The sequence below is a fragment of the Saimiri boliviensis genome, chromosome 7, assembly GCF_048565385.1.
Source record: "Saimiri boliviensis isolate mSaiBol1 chromosome 7, mSaiBol1.pri, whole genome shotgun sequence".
Classification (NCBI taxonomy): Eukaryota; Metazoa; Chordata; class Mammalia; order Primates; family Cebidae; genus Saimiri; species Saimiri boliviensis.
Window position 1 is genome coordinate 37,667,142 of NC_133455.1, and position 20,006 is coordinate 37,687,147.

A 20,006-nucleotide genomic window follows, 5' to 3' on the forward strand; every position below is an offset into this window, starting at 1 on the left:
GGGTAAACACAGAGCTAAAGAGACCTCTTAGTTGCTGTAATAGTGAAGGCAAGATTTGAGGAGGCAACATCAAAGGAGAGGAAAGGATCATTTAAGCTTTTAAGAAATCTTCAGGACACGTTGACAGGACTTGACTCAGTTGTAATAATGAAAGGTGACTGTAGGGACGAAAAAGAAGAGTCCAGGTTTCTGGTATTGATGGGTTGATATCTGCAGTAGCTAGTATGGGAGTAGTTGATGGACTGATGGACTGTATTTAAACAGTGATTTGGAGTCATCAAATGCTTTATTCTTTACGAAGCCTTTCCTGATTGACATACCTCTGTCTGATTATGGTCTTTCTCTCCTACAAGGTGGCACCACTTTTCATAGTTGTGCTTATATATAGTTATTTGTATGTTTGATTTGTTTCCCTCGTTCACTTCTTTTTTTTTTTTTTTTTTTTTTTTTTGAGACGGAGTTTTGCTCTTGTTACCCAGGCTGGAGTGCAATGGCTCGATCTCGGCTCACCGCAACCTCCGCCTCCTGGGTTCAGGCAATTCTCCTGCCTCAGCCTCCTGAGTAGCTGGGATTATAGGCACGCACCACCATGCCCAGCTAATTTTTTGTATTTTTAGTAGAGACGGGGTTTCACCATGTTGACCAGGATGGTCTCAATCCTCTTGACCTCGTGATCCACCCACCTCGGCCTCCCAAAGTGCTGGGATTACAGGCTTGAGCCACCGCACCTGGCCCCTTGTTCACTTCTTGAAGGCTGGCTCGCTCTCCCCTCCCTTCCTTCCCTCCCTTCCTCCCTCCCTTCCTTCCTTTTCTTTCTTTTCCTTTCTTCTTTCCCTCCCTCCCTCCCTCCGTTCCTCCCTCCCTTCCTTCTTTTTAGATAAGAGTTTCACTCTGTTACCTAGGCTGGAAAGTACAGTGGCACGATCTTGACTCACTGCAACCTCTGCCTCTCGGATTTAAGTGATTCTCATGACTTAGCCTCCCAAGTACCTGGGATTACATGTGTGCACCACCACGCCCGGCTAGTTTTTGTATCTTCAGGAGAGATAGGGTTTCACCATGTTGGCCAGGCTGGTCTTGAACTCCTGGTCTCAAGTGATCCACCCGTCTCACCTTCCCAAAGTGCTGAGATTGCAGGTGTGAGCCACCACACCAGGCCAAGGGGGGCTATTCTTATTTATCTTAGTTCCCTGCAGTCTTGAACTGATGGGCTCATGTGATCCTCCCACCTCAGCTTCTCAAGTGATTAAGGAACTACAGGCACGTGCCACCATGCCTGGCTATTTTTGGTTGTTGTTGTTGTATTTTTGAGGTCTCACTATGTTGCCCATGCTGGTCTTGAATTCCTGGCGTCAAGTGATCCTCCTGCCTCCCAAAATGCCACGTGGGTTTACAGGTGTGAGCCATAGTGCCCTGTGTAATTCCCTCTTCTAACACCTACTTTTAGCGCTCCATTTGAGACCTATACAATCAGAATTTCTAAGACAGTACCTGGGAATCTGAAATTTAAGATATGCCTGATGGTTCTAATGATCATTAATGTTTTCAAATTTATATGTAGAGCAGTGAATGGGCTGACAGTAGAACTGTTTTACTAATTTGCTATCAAATTGTGAAAAGGCAGTTACTGACTTCAGATTTTAAAATGAAGGAGTACTGACTTCTTCCTCTTGAAAATGATCTCAGAATAACAAGGAGAATATAAATTCTGTGCTCAAGGCCGGGTGCGGTGGCTCAAGCCTGTAATCCCAGCACTTTGGGAGGCCGAGGCGGGTGGATCACAAGGTCAAGAGATTGAGACCATCCTGGCCAACATGGTGAAACTCCCATCTCTACTAAAAATACAAAAAATTAGCTGGGCATGATGGCTTATGCCTGTAATCCCAGCTACTCAGGAGGCTGAGGCAGGAGAATTGCCTGAATCCAGGAGGCGGAGGTTGCAGTGAGCCAAGATCGCACCATTGCACTCCAGCCTGGGTAACAAGAGTGAAATTCCATCTCAAAAAAAAAAAAAAAAATCATTCTGTGCTCAATGACATTAGCAGACAGCAGAAAACCCTGTCAACTTAATGGTAAAAAAATGAGGCGAAGTTAGTATAAGTAAAGAGTTTATTTGGTCGAAACTTGAGGACTGCAAGCCTGGAGCATAGATTCAAGATTCCTGTTAGCAGCAGTTACAGGTTTTGTCTTGTTTTGTTTTGTTTTGTTTTGTTTTTGAGATAAGAGTCTCTTGCTCTGTTGTGGAGGTTTTGTCTTGTTTTGTTTTGTTTTGTTTTTGAGACAAGAGTCTGGCTCTGTTGCCCAGGCTGGAGTGCAATGCAGCAATCTCGGCTCACTGCAACCTCTGCCTCCCGGATTCTAGAGATTTCTCCTGCCTTAGCCTCCCTAACTGGTATTACAGGCACTTGCTACCATGCCTAGCTAATTTTTGTATTTTTAGTGGAGACCAGGTTTTATCATGTTGTCCAGGCTGGTCTCAAAATTCCTGAACTTAAGTGATCAATCCGCCTTGTCCTTCCAAAGTACTGGGATTACAGCTGTGAGCCACCTGACCCAGCCACAAGTGGGTTTTTTTGTTTTTGTTTTTGAGGTGGAGTTTCACTCTGTCACCCAGGCTGGAGTGCGGTGGTACAATCTTGGCTCACTGTAACCTCCATCTCCTGGGTTTAGGCAATTCTTCTGTATCAGCCTCCTGAGTAGCTAGGATTACAGATGTGGGCCACCATGCCCAGCTAATTTTTGTATTTTGGGTAGAGACAGGTTTTCACCACGTTGATCAGGCTGGTTCTGAACCCCTGACCTCAAGTTACCCACCAGTCTTGGCCAAAAGTGCTGAGATTACAGGCGTGAGTCACCATGCCTGGCCACAAGTGGGTTTTTTTGTGTTTTTACTTTTGTTTTTGTTTTTTTTTGAGACAGAGTCTCACTCTTGTCACCCAGGCCAGAGTGCAATGGTGCAGTCTCAGCTTACTGCAGCCTCCGCCTCCTGGGTTCAAGCAATTCTTCTGCCTCAGCCTCCTGAAGTAGCTGGGATTACAGGAACTCGCCACCATGCTCAGCTAATTTTATGTTTTTAGTAGAGAAGGGATTTCACCACATTGGCCAGGCTGGTCTTGAACTCCTGACCTCAGGTGATCCACCTGCTTCAGCCTCGCAAAGTGCTGGGATTTCGGGCGTGAGTCTACGTGCCTGGTCAACAAGTGGGGTTTTGTGTTTGCTTTTGAGAGGAGCCTCACTTTTGTTGCCCAGGCTGGAGTGCAATGGTGGGATCTCGGCTCAGTGCAACGTCTGCCTCCTGGATTCAACTGATTCTCCTGCCTCAGCCTCCCTAGTAGCTGGGATTACAGGCACGCGCCATCACGCCCAGCTAATTTTGTATTTTTAGTAGAGACGGGGTTTCTCCATGTTGGTCAGACTTGTCTTAAACTTCCTACCTCAGGTGAGCTGCCTGCCTTGGCCTCCCAAAGTGCTGGGATTATAGGCGTGAGCCACAGCACCTGCTCTCAAGTGGGTTTTTTTTTTGTTTGTTTGTTTTTTAAGACAGGGTTTCACCACGTTGGTCAGGCTGGTCTTGAACTCCCAACCTCAGGTGATCCGCCTGCCTTGGCCTCCAAAGTGCTTGGATTACAGGCATGAGCCACCACGCCTGGCCTCAAGTAGGTTTTTTAAAGGAAAAGAAGAGACAATTCCTAAGCCATTTATTAATAATTTATATTAAAATAGAATAAGCTATTTGATTGACTTTACATTGTTCTTTGTATCACAAATTCCAGGAACGTGGAGACTATTCGTGGAGGCAGCTGGTCAAGAATAAAAATGCCTCTAAACAGTTGCATCTGGGCATAGGGGCTAGGACATTGCTGAAATCTCATACTCATGTTTCTCTGGCCCTGATAAATTTTGCCTACGTCACATAGCTGAGATTGCTCCAAGTTATTTTTCGTTTCTCATGCTGATCACAGTAGATGAGTAAGGGCTACCATGCCCACCAACAATATATAAAGGTTCCAGTTGCTCCACATCCTCACCAACACTTGGTATTTTCTGATTTTTTTTTTCTATGTGATATTTGGATAGCACTGATTTTTTTTATTACAGCCATTGTGTGGATGTGAAGTATATCATTGTGGTTTTAATTTTCGTTTCCCAAATAACTAATTAGGTTGAACAACTTTTTTTGTACTTATTGGCCATTATATCTTCTTTGGTGAAATGTTTATTCACATATTCATATCATTTTCTCTTAAAAATTTTTTTTTTTATTAATAGAAATGAAATCTTGCTTTGTTACCCAGGCTGGTCTCGAACTCCTGTGCCGAAGTGATCCTCCCACCTCGGCGTCCCAAAGTACTAGGGTTACAGGTGTGAGCCACTGCACTCTGCCCTTTTGTTTGAGTTGTACTGAGTTATCAGAGTTTTGTGGGGTTTTTTAAGAGACAGGTTCTCTCTCTGTTGTCCAAACTAGAGTGTAATGTTGTGATCATAGCTCACTATAATAGGCCTCGAACTCCTGGGCTCGAGTGATCCTCTAACCTCTGCCTCCCAGGTATCTGGGACTACAGGTATGTGTCATCATGCCTGGCTAATTGTTTTTTGTTTGTTTTATTTTGTAAAGATGGTCTCACTATGCTGCTGAAGCTGGAGTGCAGTGGTGTGATCATGGCTTACCAAAACCTCAACCTCCCGGGTTCAGTCATCCTCTTTCCTCAACCTCCTGAGTAACTGGGACTACAGGTGTGTACCACCATGCCCAGCTAATTTTTGTATTGTTTGTAGAAATGGGGTTTTGTCCTGTTGTCCACGTCTCGAACTCCAGGTCTGGATCTGCCTGCCTTGGCCTCCCAAAATACTGAGATTACCGGCATGAGCCACCACTCCCAGCCCTATCGCAGTTCTTAATGTATTCTGGCTACTAGTTCTTCCTCAGAATCACGATTTGCAAATATTTTCTCCAGTCTATGGCTTATCTTTTTATCTTCTTGATGTCTTTTGAAGCATAAACAATTTATGACATTCCATTTATCAATTTTTTTCTTTTATCAGTTATGTTTTTGGTGTTGTATCTAATAACTCTGCCTAATTCAAGGTCATGAGGATTTTTTAAAAATGGTTTCTGGCGGGGCACTGTGGCTCAAACCTGTAATCCCAGCACTTTGGGAGGCCGAGGCGGATGGATCACGAGGTCAAGAGATCGAGCCCATCCTGGTCAACATGGTGAAACCCCGTCTCTACTAAAAATACAAAACATTAGCTGGGCATGGTGGCGTGTGCCTGTAATCCCAGCTACTCAGGAGGCTGAGGCAGGAGAATTGCCTGAACCCAGGAGGCAGAGGTTGCGGTGAGCCGAGATCGCGCCATTGCACTCCAACCTGGGTAACAAGAGTGAAGCTCTGTCTCAAAAAAAAAAAAAAAAAAGGTTTCTTCTAGAAGTTTTAGAGTTTTCACATTTTTAGTAATTTTTTGTATGGAGTAGCCTTTTCTACACAAGCCTGTGTAATGCAGGTCCTGGTAGAGCAAGGTTCTGAGAAGGAGAGAAAAAATAGGTACAGAGTAGAGACCTAAACAAAAGCAGAGTGCTAAAAAGAGCAGAGGGAACAAGAGTAGATGCCAAAAATACATTAACACCTACTTGAAATGTTTGTGTAGAGCTGCTACACATTTTAGCTGACACTAGTAATCACATGCTTCCATACCTATAGTGTCCCTGCGTTTCTTTAAAGGTACTGATGAGATCCTCTCTTGTCCTTTAAGGGACATTGCATTCTTTGGAAATGAAGGAGTCAGGGCTTCAGTTCCCTAAATGGTTTCAGTTTCTGTTTTTCTCATTTTTAGTGCATTTGTAATTTTAATTTTGTTTATTATTAGTTTTTCATTTTGTTTTTTTTTTTACTAGTGACACAGTCTCGCTATGTTTCCCAGACTGGTCTCAAATTCTGGGCTCAAGCCGTCCTCTCACCTTGGCCTCTCAAAGTGCTGGGGTTACAGACATGAGCCACCATGCCAAGCTCATCCCTAATTTAAAATTTATAGACTGAATTTTATAACCATTAAACTTTCTATCTACAGATTATATGGAGAACCCCATTGTGATAGAAAAGTTTGGACTTGTTAAAATATTTTTTCAAAATAACAATTATCCGTGTGTGTGTGTGTGTGTGTGTGTATGTGTGTGTGCGTGTGTGTGTGTGTAGACCCTTATATAATCATGATTATTTAGTGCCTGATACGTGGTCTGCCAGGTCAAGGTCAGACTGTGCTTAAGACTACAGTCTTCCTGAGGAATATAGCTATGTGTAGTTTAAAAGGTGAGTGAATGTATGGCCAGGAGTGATGGCTCACACCTGTAATCTCAGCACTTTGGGAGGCCGAGACAGGTGGATCATGAGGTCAGAAGATCGAGACCATCTTGGCCAACATGGTGAAACCCCATCTCTACTGAAAGTACAAAAATTAGCTGGGTGTGGTGGCATGTGCATGTAGTCCTAGTTACTCAGGAAGCTGAGGCAGAAGAATAACTTGAACCTGGGAGGTGGAGGTTGTAGTGAGCAGAGATCACACCACTGCACTCCAGCCTGGGCAACAAGAGCCAGACTTTGTCTCAAAAAAAAAAAAAAGGTGATTGAATGTAGTTGAGCAAAACCTATTAGTCTCCATCATTCAAGAACCTATGTTAAGTCTGGGCGCAGTGGCTCACGCCTGTAATCCCAGCAATTTGAGAGATCGAGACGGGTGGATCACAAGGTCAGGAGATTGAGACCATCCTGGCCAACATGATGAAACCTTGTCTCTACTAAAAATACAAAAATTAGCTGGGTATGGTGGTGTGTGTCTGTAATCCCAGCTACTCAGGAGTCTGAGGCAGGAGAATGAATCACTTGAAACTGGGAGGCGGAGGTTGCAGTGAGCCAACATCGTGCCACTGCACTCCAGCCTGGCAACAAAGCGAGACTCCATCTCAAAAAAAAAAAGAAAGTGAAGAAAGATTTAAAGCAAATATTTCAGAATGTTTAGATTAGCTCAGTCTTGGTGGGAGAGTGGATGTGTGGGTATTGTTTAGCAGTGATTATTCGTGAGGATATGCTGAGATTATAGGCAGATGTTGAGATTCAAAGTGTAATACAATTATTTGTAGATTAGATATTGGGAAATCTGGATTCTTTTCCCAACTGTGCTAATAGTCGACTTTGAGCCTTGACAAATGTGTATTTTAAGTGGAGGTTCTTTGGGACTGTGCTCTTGGTCCAGCTCTCACTTTATATAGTCCCTGTGTTTGACTTCATTGACTCTAATGACCGAGTATTATTTATGATTCTAATGGTTGTCAATATAGTAAAAAGAATGAGTGCAAAAATAAAATTTTTCCCTGTAGTTTTCTGACTTCTTATGAGCATAGAAGTAACTGCAGTTTTTTGTTTTTGTTTTGTTTATTTTGTTTTGTTTTGAGACACTGTTCACTCTTCTTGCCCAAGCCGAAGTGCAGTGGTGCCATCTCGGCTCACTGCAACCTCTGCCTCCTGTTTTCAAGCGATTCTCCTGCCTCAGCCTCCCTAGTGGCTAAGACTACAGGCATGTGCTACCATGCCCAGCTAATTTTTGTATTTTTAGTAGAGATGGGGTTTCACCATTTTAGTCAGGCGGGCCTCGAACTCCTGACCTCAGGTGATCCACCTCCCTCGACCTCCCAGAGTGCTGGGATTACAGGTGTGAGCCACCATACCCAGCCTAATTACAGTTTTAAAAAAATCTAAATTCTAAAATGCTATAAAACCTTGAGGAATTCTCTTCCTGTTTATTCACTGGAACATCACCCATGCTTTAAGTAAGTGCATAAAAAGGTTTCAGTTTATGTATGGAACATATACAGTCATGCTTTAAAAAATTACTAAAATTAATTTTCAGAAGGGTTACATTCATTGTGAAACCTGCATCCATTTTTTTTTTTTTTTTTTTTTTTTTGAGATGGAGTCTTGCTCTGTCCCCCAGGCTGGAGTGCAGTGATGTGATCTCGGCTAATTGCAACCTCCACCTCCCAGGTTCAAGTTATTCTCCTCCCTCAGCCTCCCAAGTAGCTGGAACTACAGGCATGTGCCACCATGCCTGGCTAATTTTTTGTGGTTTTAGTAGAGACAAGGTCTCACTGTTTAACCAGGATGGTCTCTGTCTGCTGACATTGTGATCCGCCTGCCTCTGCCTCGATCTGCTGACCTCATGATCTGCCTGTTTCGGCCTCCCAAAGTACTAGAATCACAGGCGTGAGCCACCGCATCTGGCTAAACCTGGATCTGTTTTTATACCTTGGTTGTGGCACTGAAATTCTGGAAGCACTCGAAAGCATTTTTTTCCTCCTCAATGTTGTATTTGGAAATTTAAAAAAGAAAAAAAAAATTCCCAAATCGAGAACTAAAATAGTCATGTGATCCATCACAGTGAGTCTCTGGGAAGCAGATGTGCTACGATGATCCATGATTACAATTTTAAAAAGAAGACTACTTTTAGAGAGAAGTTGCTACCATTATTTTTTTCCTGCGGCATTTCATTAATGAATGACTACTGGATTGTCAGTCATTTTTTATTTATTTAATTTAATTTATTTGTTTTTTGAGAAAGAGTCTCGCTCTGTCACTCAGACTGAAGTGCAGTGGGCCAATCTCATCTCAGTGAATCCTCCATCTCCCATGTTCAAGTGATTCTCCTGCCTGAGCCTCCTGAGCGGCTGGAATTACAGGCATGCACCACTATACCCAGCTAATTTTGTATCTTTATTAGAGATGGGGTTTCACCATATTGGCCAGGCTGGTCTCAAACTCCTGACCTCATGATCTGCCTGCCTCAGCCTCCCAAAGTGCTGGGATTACAGGCATGAGCCACTGCACCTGGCCTGTCATGGTCATTTTTAATGCTAATCATGTCATTGCTTTGTTCAGCTGCACCCTGGTCAGCACAAAATAACTGTGTTCCGGTGTTGCCAGTGCTACCGAGAATGCAAAGAAATTCGAGTCATGGCACCAAAAAAAAAAAAAAAAAAAAGAATGCAAAGAAACCTGTTTCTAAAACCAGGTCTGATGTTTCTTCAAAGAAACATTTAAGCATTTTCCTTTTAATGTCAGTAGTCATCATTTTCATCTTAGGTGTAATACCTAAATTTATACTTGCTTGTTCCTTGCTCTTTTTGCTCTTTACTGTGGAACTGTCGTGTTCTGATTTTGAACTAGAACATAAATGGAGAGAAGCTCCTCTCCTCTTCTCTGACTTCTCTGGAACTAAATCCAGCTCTCAATATTTTATTGAAAACAACAGCAACAAATTTACCTAAATATTGAGACCTTTTTTTTGAGTCATCTTTATTATTATTTTGTTAAACATGCACATATTTTTTGTTCCCGCTAGGGCATTTAATTTTTATACAAAGCAGTCCGTAATGAAAGAATTTCATGGTCCGGTGTGGTGGCTTATGCCTGTAATCTCAGCACTTTGGGAGGCAAATGTGGGTGGATCACGAGGTCAGGAGATCGAGACCATCCTGGCTAACACAGTGAAACCCCCCCTCTACTAAAAATACAAAAAATTAGCCAGGTGTCATAGCATGCACCTGTAGTCCCAGCTACTCAGTAGGCTGAGGCAGGAAAATTGCTTGAACCTGGGAGGTAGAGATTGCAGTGAGCTGAGATCGTGCCACTGTACTCCAGCCTGGGCGACAGAGCAAGACTCTGTCTCAAAAATAAAATAAAATAAAAATTTCATTTCAGCTCCTTAGAATAAAACTGCCTTGACTCTACGAGCACATATCTAAAAGGGATTTTAAGGAAATTCGGAGAGCCTGTGGCTGTAATGTTGACTTGTATTTGTTATAGATTGAAGAGCCCTGTTCAGACTATACTTAAGTTGTGAGTTCAAATAGCTTTACTTCTGGTGAAGTTCTTGTCTACATTCCTATTGGATATTCACTAATTCTTAAATTATTCGTATGCACCCAGAGGACTCTTCTTCCACTATCTATCTGTAAGGGGCTGTTTCCCCTGCAGCCTTTTTGGTTTGTGACTTCCATTTTGAACCTCTGATGGTTGTGTTCTGAAGCTGCTCAGGGCAATTCATAAATCCAGCTAATGACGGTGAAGATTACTGATTGCTCTCGGCCACTCCTGTGACATGGGTTATCACTCATCCAATTTTCCATGTTTACCATTTGAAATGTAATATAGTATGAACTGTGTGCTAGTAGGAAACTTACAAGTGTCAGGGTTAAAATTTGTGTCTGACTAGCTCACAGCTCATCTTCATTATTCTTTCATGAGTTCATGCTTTTTAAATGTGCTCTTATCCACAGGATGAAGAAAATGGAATGAAAAGTAAAGTTCATCATATTGCCAAGGAGATCATGAGCTCAGAGAAAGTGTAGGTATCTAGTTTACAATTCAGAGGACTGTTTTTCCCCCAATTGGCACATTTAAAACTTTTTTTCATTGCTGTTTTTTACAGGTTTGTGGATGTGTTAAAACTTTTGCATATTGTAAGTATCTACTAATATTTTCTTGAAGCCTAAGACTATTTCCTTTTGTACTTTCCCTACCCCTGGAAGTTTTCAGCATTATTAACTTAATGATAGACATTTTCTAAAATGTATACATTTCATGTATATGTAGATAAGATGATTTCTGAAAGAGTCTTAGTAGCTATATGTCCAGTCTTCAAACTTTGTGTCTTTTTAACAGTGTTTAAGGTGATAATATATTTTCTTAGGCATTTGCTGAAGATACTTCCTATTAGAGTTTTGCATTAGCAATACATGAAGAATATCATTATCATTGTTTAAAAGTGTTTTTCTCTACTCTGAATAAGCTTCCAGAAACAGACTTGAAAATAGACATTTTTTTTTTTTTGAGAGACAGGGATAGGGTCTTGCTATGTTGCCCAGGCTGGAGTGCAGTGGCTATTCACAGGCGCAGTCTGCTACTGATCAGCATGGGAATTTTGACCTGCTCCTTTTCCGACTTGGGCCTATTTACCCCTCCTTAGGCCACCTGGTGGTCCCTCGATCCTAGTAGGTCACCATATTGATGCCAAACTTAGTGCAGACACCTGATTGGCATAGCACACAACAGCCCAGAACTCTTGGGCTCAAGCAATCCTCCAGCCTCAGCCTCCCAAGTAGCTGGGACTATAGGCACGTGCCATCGTGCCCAGCAGAAACAGACATTTTTACAACTAACTTTTACTTCCATTTTCAGTTTTTTTAAATGGTCGATTTTGTTTTGTTTGCTTTTTTGTTTTTGAGACAGGGTCTCATTCTGTTGCCCAGGCTGGAGTGCAGTGGCACGATTACAGCTCACTGCAGCCTTTCAACCTCCTGGGCTTAGAGAATCCTCCCACCTCAGCCTCCTGAGTAGCTGGGAGTACAGGCACTCACCACCATACCCAGCTAATTTTTTATTTTTTCTAGAGTTGGGGTTTCGACATGTTACCTTGGCTGATCTCAAACTCATGGGCTCAAGCAATCAGCCCATCTTAGCCTTCCAAAGTGCTGGGATTACTAGTCTGAGCCACTGCAGCCAGCCTGTAATTGTCAACTTGAACAGACTTGTTAGGAAAAACTTATGACATGTGTCTGAGTGCCTGTTCATTTTTCTCATGCACTTCTTTGTACTTGCAAGTTTTCACAAGTTTTATTATGCATTGACAGTTAAAGAAGTGCTTTTAGTGTTACTTTATTTCAGTTATATTTAGGCAAGATATTAAGACGTAAGAAAGGCATCAAACAAAAAGAAAAGATAGATCAAACAATGAAAAAGGGAGCTGTGGTGACTATGTGGTGTAATTATTAACATCATAAATTAGGCTTAATTGTGGAGAAATGAAAGGTTCACTGAATATGCATCCATTTATGTCTTGGCAAACTATCATTATTATCAGCTTTTCTTTGAATGGATACATATGAACATGAAAAGTGAGTTACACTTATGGATGATTCATATTCACTAAATGATTACCTGTGCTCTGTACTTGGTCCACCAGAACCCTAGGGGCCTGGCCTGGTGTGGTGGCTCACAACTGTAATCCCAGCACTTTGGGAGGCTGAAGAGGGTAGATCACATGAGGTCAGGAGTTCGAAACCAGCCTGGCCAACATGACAAAAACCTATCTCCACTAAAATACAAAAATTAGCCAGGTGTTGTGGTGCGCCTGTAGTCCCAGCTACTCGGGAGGCTGAGGCAGGACAATCACTTGAACCCGTGAGGCAGAGGGTGCAGTGAGATGAGATAGTGCTGTTGCACTCCAGCCTGGGTGACAGAGCAAGACTCTGTCTCAAAAAAAAAAAAAGAAAGAAAGAAAGAAAAAACATAGGGGCCTGAAAAAAAATCCCTAGCTTTGGAAATTCTTTTTTTTTTTCTTTTTAAAATATAATTAAGTACAAGTAATTTTAGATTATTTATTTGCTCTCTGATGGAAACTAGACTTAGCAAATATCTCTATAAAATTATTATATAAATGTACAAATAGTATGCATTTTAAAAATATTTGGAAGGGGTTTTTAGACAAAGATGGACTGGTTACATCATCTTAGTAATGAAGCATCTTTGTTTCACTGATTTCTTTAGGTGGAGACATATATCCCCTTGAAAATTTTAGAGACTCAATAAAACCTATACAGCCAGAGGCAAGGCTACCCTGGGCATTCAAATGTCTTATTACTAAATAGAAGAGATTTACTGCATTGTAAATGGAATGGAAAACGTTCTCAGTTCTCATGTTTTTTTCCGATGTTAAAATTACTTCATTCTGTTTTACTGAATACAACCTGTCTTTTGAGTCTCGTGAACCACTTTCGGCATTTCTTCTTTAGTTATAAAGAATCTTCCTCTAGCTTCTGTTGACATGGCTACCAAATCTTCACTCTGGAGCAGCTTAGTTCACGTGAGAACTGCCCTTCACTGAATGAAGTTCATTGTTCAGAGCACCTTTGTTTTGCTGCTGAGGTGTTTTTCCTACCTCGGTTTGGTATTTCCTTCTCTTTAGATGCCTCTGTTTCAGAGCTCTCTTTCCAAGCCTTCAGGGACTTGTGGATCCCTTTTTTGGCAACAACGGGAGAGAGGGAGGGAAGGTGACTTGTGGATCTTAAATGATGTTCATCTGATCATTTAACTTAACCAAATCTCCTTTAATTAAATAGTGTTCTATTAAGTGCTCTCTATGTTCTTTGCAGCATGCTAGGTTACATCAATTACCTATTTTAATCCTCATAACTCTATCGAGTAGATGTTATTATTCTTTTTTTTCAACGAAGGAAGTAAGCTAACTGTCAAAAATAACCCACTACTTAATAATAGCAGAACCAGACTTTGAAGTCTGGTCTGTCTGAGCCCTTGTACTTAGTGGTTCTTTAGAAATTGATTTGAAATTATTACTTGAAATCTCTACCATGCTGTATAGGATATAGTGTATCTTTGGATGTATTAGCTTGCTTTCAGAATTCTTTTAGTTGCCCTGGAAACCAGAGAAACTGGTTTTTCATCTTCTAAAGATAAAAATGAAGCTAGATCATGGTCACTTAGACATATTATGATGATTACTTGTTAGTTAAAGGAGTTTGGAAGCTAAACATACAAGATTGCTTTCAGTTATGTTTTCTATAGTTTTGCATTGATGATTATGCACCACTGATGAATATGTACTGATTTCCATATAAAGAGGGAAGAATAATTTCATTGGGAAAAATTTTCATTTTAAAAACAAAGTCAAATGGTTAATGTGGGGACTTTCCCACCTCTACTTTTACTTCATAGTTTCACACTCATTTCTGCATATTTATCATAGCACTTTGACCTCAACAGCTGCTTTGCTTTTGTTTAAAGTGAAGCGATTTCTGGTATCCTTCGTGAGGTCAGGGAACCTTGTAGGGCTCCATATCTGTTCATATGTTCATCTGGTCTTTGTAATTCACTGTGTCATGATAGTAGTTAAGTAATGGCCTGAGGTCAGGTGGCTCAGTCAGGACAGCTGGTAATTAAGTCACATACTCCTTGTTGGTGCTGGAGATGAAAAGCCTGACCCCATGAAGAAGGCCATCTATTTTGTGCTTCATTGCCTCAGATGCTCATACTTGATTTTATTTACATTGATTTTTTGCTTAGGTCTTCCCTAAGTGATTCGAGCTGGCAAGTCTGGTATGTTAATATCTCAAAAGAATTAAAGATCAACTTAAAGTTGATCTGATTCTTACTTGTAGGCTTGGGGGAATTAGTAAGGATAGTATTATCATATGCTTCATAATTCAGAGTCCCATTTTTAGCTCTACAAATTCCACATTAAACAAGCATTAGGTTATTATGACCAGAAACTACAGTGTAGGTGGTTCAATTTGGCATGCAGAATCTTTGGTAGGTTTTATTGTAAGGATGAAGTCTAGGTACTGAATGCCAATAAACTCTATAGCTAACGAACATTTTTACAGTCTTAACTCCTCCCCTCCCACTTTAATATCTTAATTACCCAGATTTTCCAGTGTGTAAAGTTAAATTCTGGATCTAACTTTTGAAGGGCTAATTCTGCTGTCTTTCATCCTCACTGATTTCGTCAAGGAGGTGTTGGTGAATTTAGATTCTTCTGCTTCAAAATAGCTTTGCCTCTGGCTTTTAAGTGTCATCACACTTTCCCAAATTATCCTGGTTGTTAACATTTAGAAAAATAACCAGACATATGTTGTAATCATCCCTTTTATTAAAAAAAGATGTCACCTCCTCCCAGTGGCACCAGTTTTGGCAATGGTAGAGGTTTATGAAGAGCTGAGAAGTTACAGATTCTGTGTGTGGTTCCCGTGTGAATTAGTTGCATCTGGCACTGGGGCCATAGCACACAGCTGTCAGGGAATGGTGGCCCAGGAGGTGAGAGAATGAGACTGCAGCCTGGGCTGCTGCATGTGGTTATGGAGGCCATAATTAGGAATGGAGTCCAGTTATTCAATGACACTTTTGTTTTATAGCGACGGGGTCTCCATGTTGGTCAGGCTGGTCTCAAACACCTGACGCGGAACTCAGGTGATCCACCCACCTTGGCCTCCCAAAGTGCTGGGATTACAGGTGTGAGCCATCCTGCCCGGCCAGTGACACTTGCTAAAGCACAATGCAGAAGGCTTTATTCAGGACTATCACAATAGACATAGAAGGCCTGGTGCAGTGGCTCACACCTGTAATCCCAGGCGTGGGAGGCCAAGGCAGGCGGTTCACTTGAGGTCAGGAGTTCGAGACCAGTCTGGCCAACATGATGAAACACCGTCTCTCCTAAAAATGCAAAAATTAGCCGGGCATGGTGGCATACACCTGTCATCCCAGCTACTTGGGAGACTGAGGCAGGAGAATTACTTGAACCCAGGAGGCAAGGGTTGCAGTGAGCCGAGATTGCACCACACTCCAGCCTGGGCAACAGAGCAAGACTCCATCTCAAAAACAAAAAACAATAGGCATAGGAACCACTGCAGTGGGATTTTGCAGTAGTGGAAAGAGATCAGGCTCACCTCCAAATATATTATGGGCAAGTGGGAATTTATAGCCAAGGAAGAGCGAAGTGGGAGTTAGTGGATGGAAAATTACTAAGAAGAAATTTCAGGAGTAAGGGAGATTCTGGCTAAACCAACTTAACAGGATTCTTGCTGAGGACAGACCATCCAGGGCCATCATACATTGCCTGGGCAATGGTAGAGGATGAGGAACCCGAACAATATCAAGGGTGGGAGGTTCTTGCTAAAACTGGATTTTATAAGAAAGTGCACAGATGGACCTAAGAAAAGATTCAGGAACCTGACTAGTACAGAATATTTGTGGAGTGCTTACTTTAAATATTTAATTCTCTGGCTAGACACAATGGCTTGCGCCTATAATCCCAGCACTTTGGGTGGCTGAGACAGGCAGATCACTTGAGGCCAGGAGTTTGAAATCAGTCTGGCCAACATGGTGAAACCCTGTCTCTACTAAAAATACAAAAAATTAGCCAAACGCATAAACCTGTAATCCCAGCTACTGGGGAGGCCAAGGCAAGAGAATGGCTTGAACCCAGGAGTAGAAGGTTGCAGTGAACTGAGATCTCACCACTACACTCTAGCCTGGACATGACAGAGTGAGCAAGACTCTGTCTCAAAATAAATAAATAAATAAGTAAATAAGTCTGGGCATGGTGGCTGACACCTGTAATCCCAGCATTTTGGGAGGCTGAGGCAGGTAGATCACCTGAGGTAAGGAGTTTGAGACCAGGCTGGTCAACATGATGAAACTCCCATCTCTACTAAAAATACAAAAATTAGCCGGGTTTGAGGGTGGGTTCCTGTAATCCCAGCTACTCAGAAAGCCGAGGCAGGAGAATTGTTTGAACCTGGGAAGCAGAGGTTGCAGTGAGCCGAGATTGCGCCACTGCACTCCAGCCTGGGCAACGAGAGCGAAACTTCATCTCAAAAAAAAAAAAAGTAGGCCAGGCATAGTGGCAAGAGCCTGTAATCGCAGCACTTTGGGAGGCCAAGGCAGGCGGATCACCTGAGGTTGGGAGTTTGAGACCAGCCTGATCAACATGGAGAAACCTTGTCTTTACTAAAAATACAAAATTAGCCAGGCATGGTGGCACATGCCTGTAATTCCAGCTACCTGGAGGCTGAGGAAGGAGAATTGCTTGAACCTGGGACATGGAGGTTGCAGTGAGCCGATACCGTGCCATTGCACTCCAGCCTAGGCAACAAGAGCAAAACTCTGTCTCAAAAAAAAAAAAAGAACACTCTAGGTTTCATGCATATGTATTCTAAATTCTTATACTCTTTATTAAGTGTACTTTTGCTATTTTAATTATTAAATTTCTATTTTATTCTGACATACTACTTATAATTTAAAAGACGATATCATGGGCCATCAGTTCATTCTGAGCTGCCTAAACACATCCAGTAGTACTGGGAAAAGCAAAGTTTTGCCTGGTGTGTGACAAGGGCGTCCATTTAGAGGCAGCCATCTCACTGGTCAGCTCAGTTTGGATTTGGAGGCTGTCCGTTAAATGTGTCTTAAATAAACAAGTTTCCTTTTTGGCAATGGTGGCAGACATATGGAATGCAGGGTCTGGCAAAAGCTGTGTCAAACCGGGTCCTTAACTAACATCTACTGTCACTGTCATGGCGGAGGAAATACCTTCCAACTGGGAAACAAAAGTTATCCTGCTGCCAGGAGACAAATATAGTCATCACTTACTCCACCAGAAGAAAGGGTGGTGGTTATTGCTTTGCTGAGCAAGGACCTCTTGCATCCAAATTATATTAATCACTGCACTGGTCAAAACAAAAGCAAAAAGATATTACAGAGAATGTTTAACCGTTCTGCTTTGAATACATTATTCATGACGTGTAAATGTATTCTGTAGCCTTCCCCAATAGCAGACAATCTAATGATTTTCGAGTGTTAAGTGGCTCTATTTTTTCTTAGTAGATGTGAGTGCTGATTGAAGCAAGCTGTTGGGAAGTGAAATTTGGCTGGTATCCGTTTGGTTTCTGGAGATGTTCTGTGTGGCTTTTTGGATTGGAGCTTATAATACTATGAGAATTAAATATTCTTATTTTATATGATACTAATTAGCTATACAAGTTAGTCCTTTAGTTACTGGTGTGAGTAGTTGGCTCCTTTGGGCTAATGTGACTGTTGGATCAATAAACTTAGTGGCAGGTACTGAGTCCTAAGTGAAGGTTTTTTTTTTTTTTTTTTTTTTTTTTAGCATTGATAAGCATAAGAGGATTGGACTTCTTCAAAATTGCCATAGTTTAGGAAAAGAATCCTTTCATATACTTGTTATCTGTGTTTTTTTGTTGTCCAGAGTATTTAAAAAAAAAAAAACCTCATGGTTAATATATATATGTATGTTAGGGGCAGGTGTTGAAAGGATCTTTGGAAAGAACAGCATCTTTTTTTGTTGATTTCATTTACCCAGTAAATCCCTGAAAGGAAAGTGGTTGGAAATAAAGGTAAAGGAAGATAAGGCCTATTAGTCATTTATCCAAACTTTGCTTTCAGATTTTAATTAAAACAGCTGTTTCTGAGAAGGAACAAATCTTAGTTATTGGATCCTCAGGACTGTGGAACAGATTGCAATCTGTTTTACTTGTACCTTGAGACCCACCCTTAGGGGACAATGAAATCCAGGCAAATACTTATCTCCTACCCCACCCTTTCCAAGTCCTCTGGCGTGTTAGGGTGTGGTGATAGTGACCTGTATTAAAACATGGTATAGATAGTCTAGAGAACAGTAGATGAAAAATAATATGTGAAGGGAAAAATTCTTATTTGTGAGAAGTGTATAAACCCTGGTGTATTTATTGAGAGATTGGCTAGAGGGAGGGGAGAATTTCAGGTCCGGAGTTAAAATGTTTCATTGATTCTGTGTGCCAAATGCATTGCAAATAAAAGCTTTATGTGCAGTATCTAATTTAAGCCTCATAACTATTATACTCATTTAGCAGATGAGGAAAATCAGTCTGGCCCAAAGAAACACAGTAAATAAGGAGCAAGGGCTTGTATCCCAGGGTTCTGACTAGCAAGCATGTGTCTGCTAGGCATGGTGGTTCATGCCTATAATCACAGCACTTTGGGAGGCCCTGGTGGGAGGATTGCTTGAGCTCAGAAGTTCGAGACCAGCCTGGGCAACATGGTGAAACCTCATCTCTACAAAAAATAACAAAAATGAGCCTGGCATGGTGGCACGTACGTATAATCCCAGTTATTCAGGAAGTTGCAGTGAGCCAAGATTGGGCCACTGTGCTCCATTCTGGACAACAGAGGGAGACCCACAACACGTTCTTCTCTCCACATGCCTCACTTAGAATGCTCCAGTTGTTGGAAAATGATGACTGAAAGTGGACAATGGGACTCTTAAATCCAGAATAAAATTAGCTAAGATCTCCTGGGGACTTTTTAAATAAGTGGATTGTGTTTATATTGATTGTACTAGAATAATTCTAAAGACTATTTAGAATTGCATTACCGTTTCCAGACACCTGCTTAGTATAATTGCTAAGTAAAGATATCAAACTAAAAGGTTTAAGAGAAATATCATATAGTATGTTTGAAAATCAGGTAATCATCTCAGCCACTATTTTTTATTTCCTATCTAGGTGAGTCGGGTAGGAGGAAGGGGGTACTTTGAATTTGCAATTCCTCATGGGAAATACAGCTGTGCAGTCTGTATCATTTTAGGGAAGAGGGGGACTGAGGATAAAAGCTTGTTATCAAGTTACATTCGTGTGTATTGTTTTTCCTGCTCTGGACTGTAATAGGATTTCCGGGATGCAGTAGCTCATGCTTCCAGGCAACTTGGGAAACCAGTGATTGAGGACCGGATTCTAAATCAGATCCTATACTACTTGCCTCAGCTGTATGAGCTCAACCGGGATCTTCTGAAGGAACTGGAGGAAAGAATGTTGCACTGGTAAAAATGGACTGTTTTCAGATTTTCCTGGTGTGTCCAATTTTAGATGAAGCCATAAGGGCCTCAGATGCAACAGAGATGTATATTGAGTTGTTTCAGTATCTTATCTTTGCAGTTACCCATAGATCGATTTTGTTTTGTTTTGTTTTGTTTTGTTTTGTTATGAGATGGAGTCTCAGTCTGTCGCCCAGGCTGTAGTATAGTGGCACAATCTCAGCTCACTGCAACCTCGATATCCCAGGTTCCAGCATTTCTCCTGCCTCAGCCTCCCAAGTAGCTGGGATTACAGGTGCCTGCCACCACGCTCAGCTAATTTTTTGTGTTTTTAGTAGAGATGGGGTTTCACCATGTTGGCCAGGCTGGTCTCAAACTCCTGACCTCAGGTGATCTGCCTGCCTCGGCCTCCCAAAGTCCTGGGATTATAGGTTTCAGCTACCATGCCTGACCAGATTGATTATTTTTCAATAGGCCCAAATTCACAACCTTGGCATACCGAGCTCAATACTATTATTTTAAACAAATATTTGGTAACGCTGACTCAAAAGCAAGATGCAGCCAATTTAAATTTCTAG

General features: G+C 41.7%; 1 protein-coding gene across 1 annotated transcript in view; it reads left to right on the top strand.

Moving 5' to 3' along the window:
- Positions 1-20,006, top strand: part of FGD6 (FYVE, RhoGEF and PH domain containing 6) — a 151,587-nt gene that overhangs the window by 59,843 nt on the left and 71,738 nt on the right. The window contains exons 4-6 of the mRNA XM_003929577.4: positions 10,325-10,392; positions 10,477-10,507; positions 19,283-19,434. Of these exons, the coding sequence (XP_003929626.3) occupies positions 10,325-10,392; positions 10,477-10,507; positions 19,283-19,434 (251 nt within the window). The remainder of the gene's footprint in view (positions 1-10,324; positions 10,393-10,476; positions 10,508-19,282; positions 19,435-20,006) is intronic.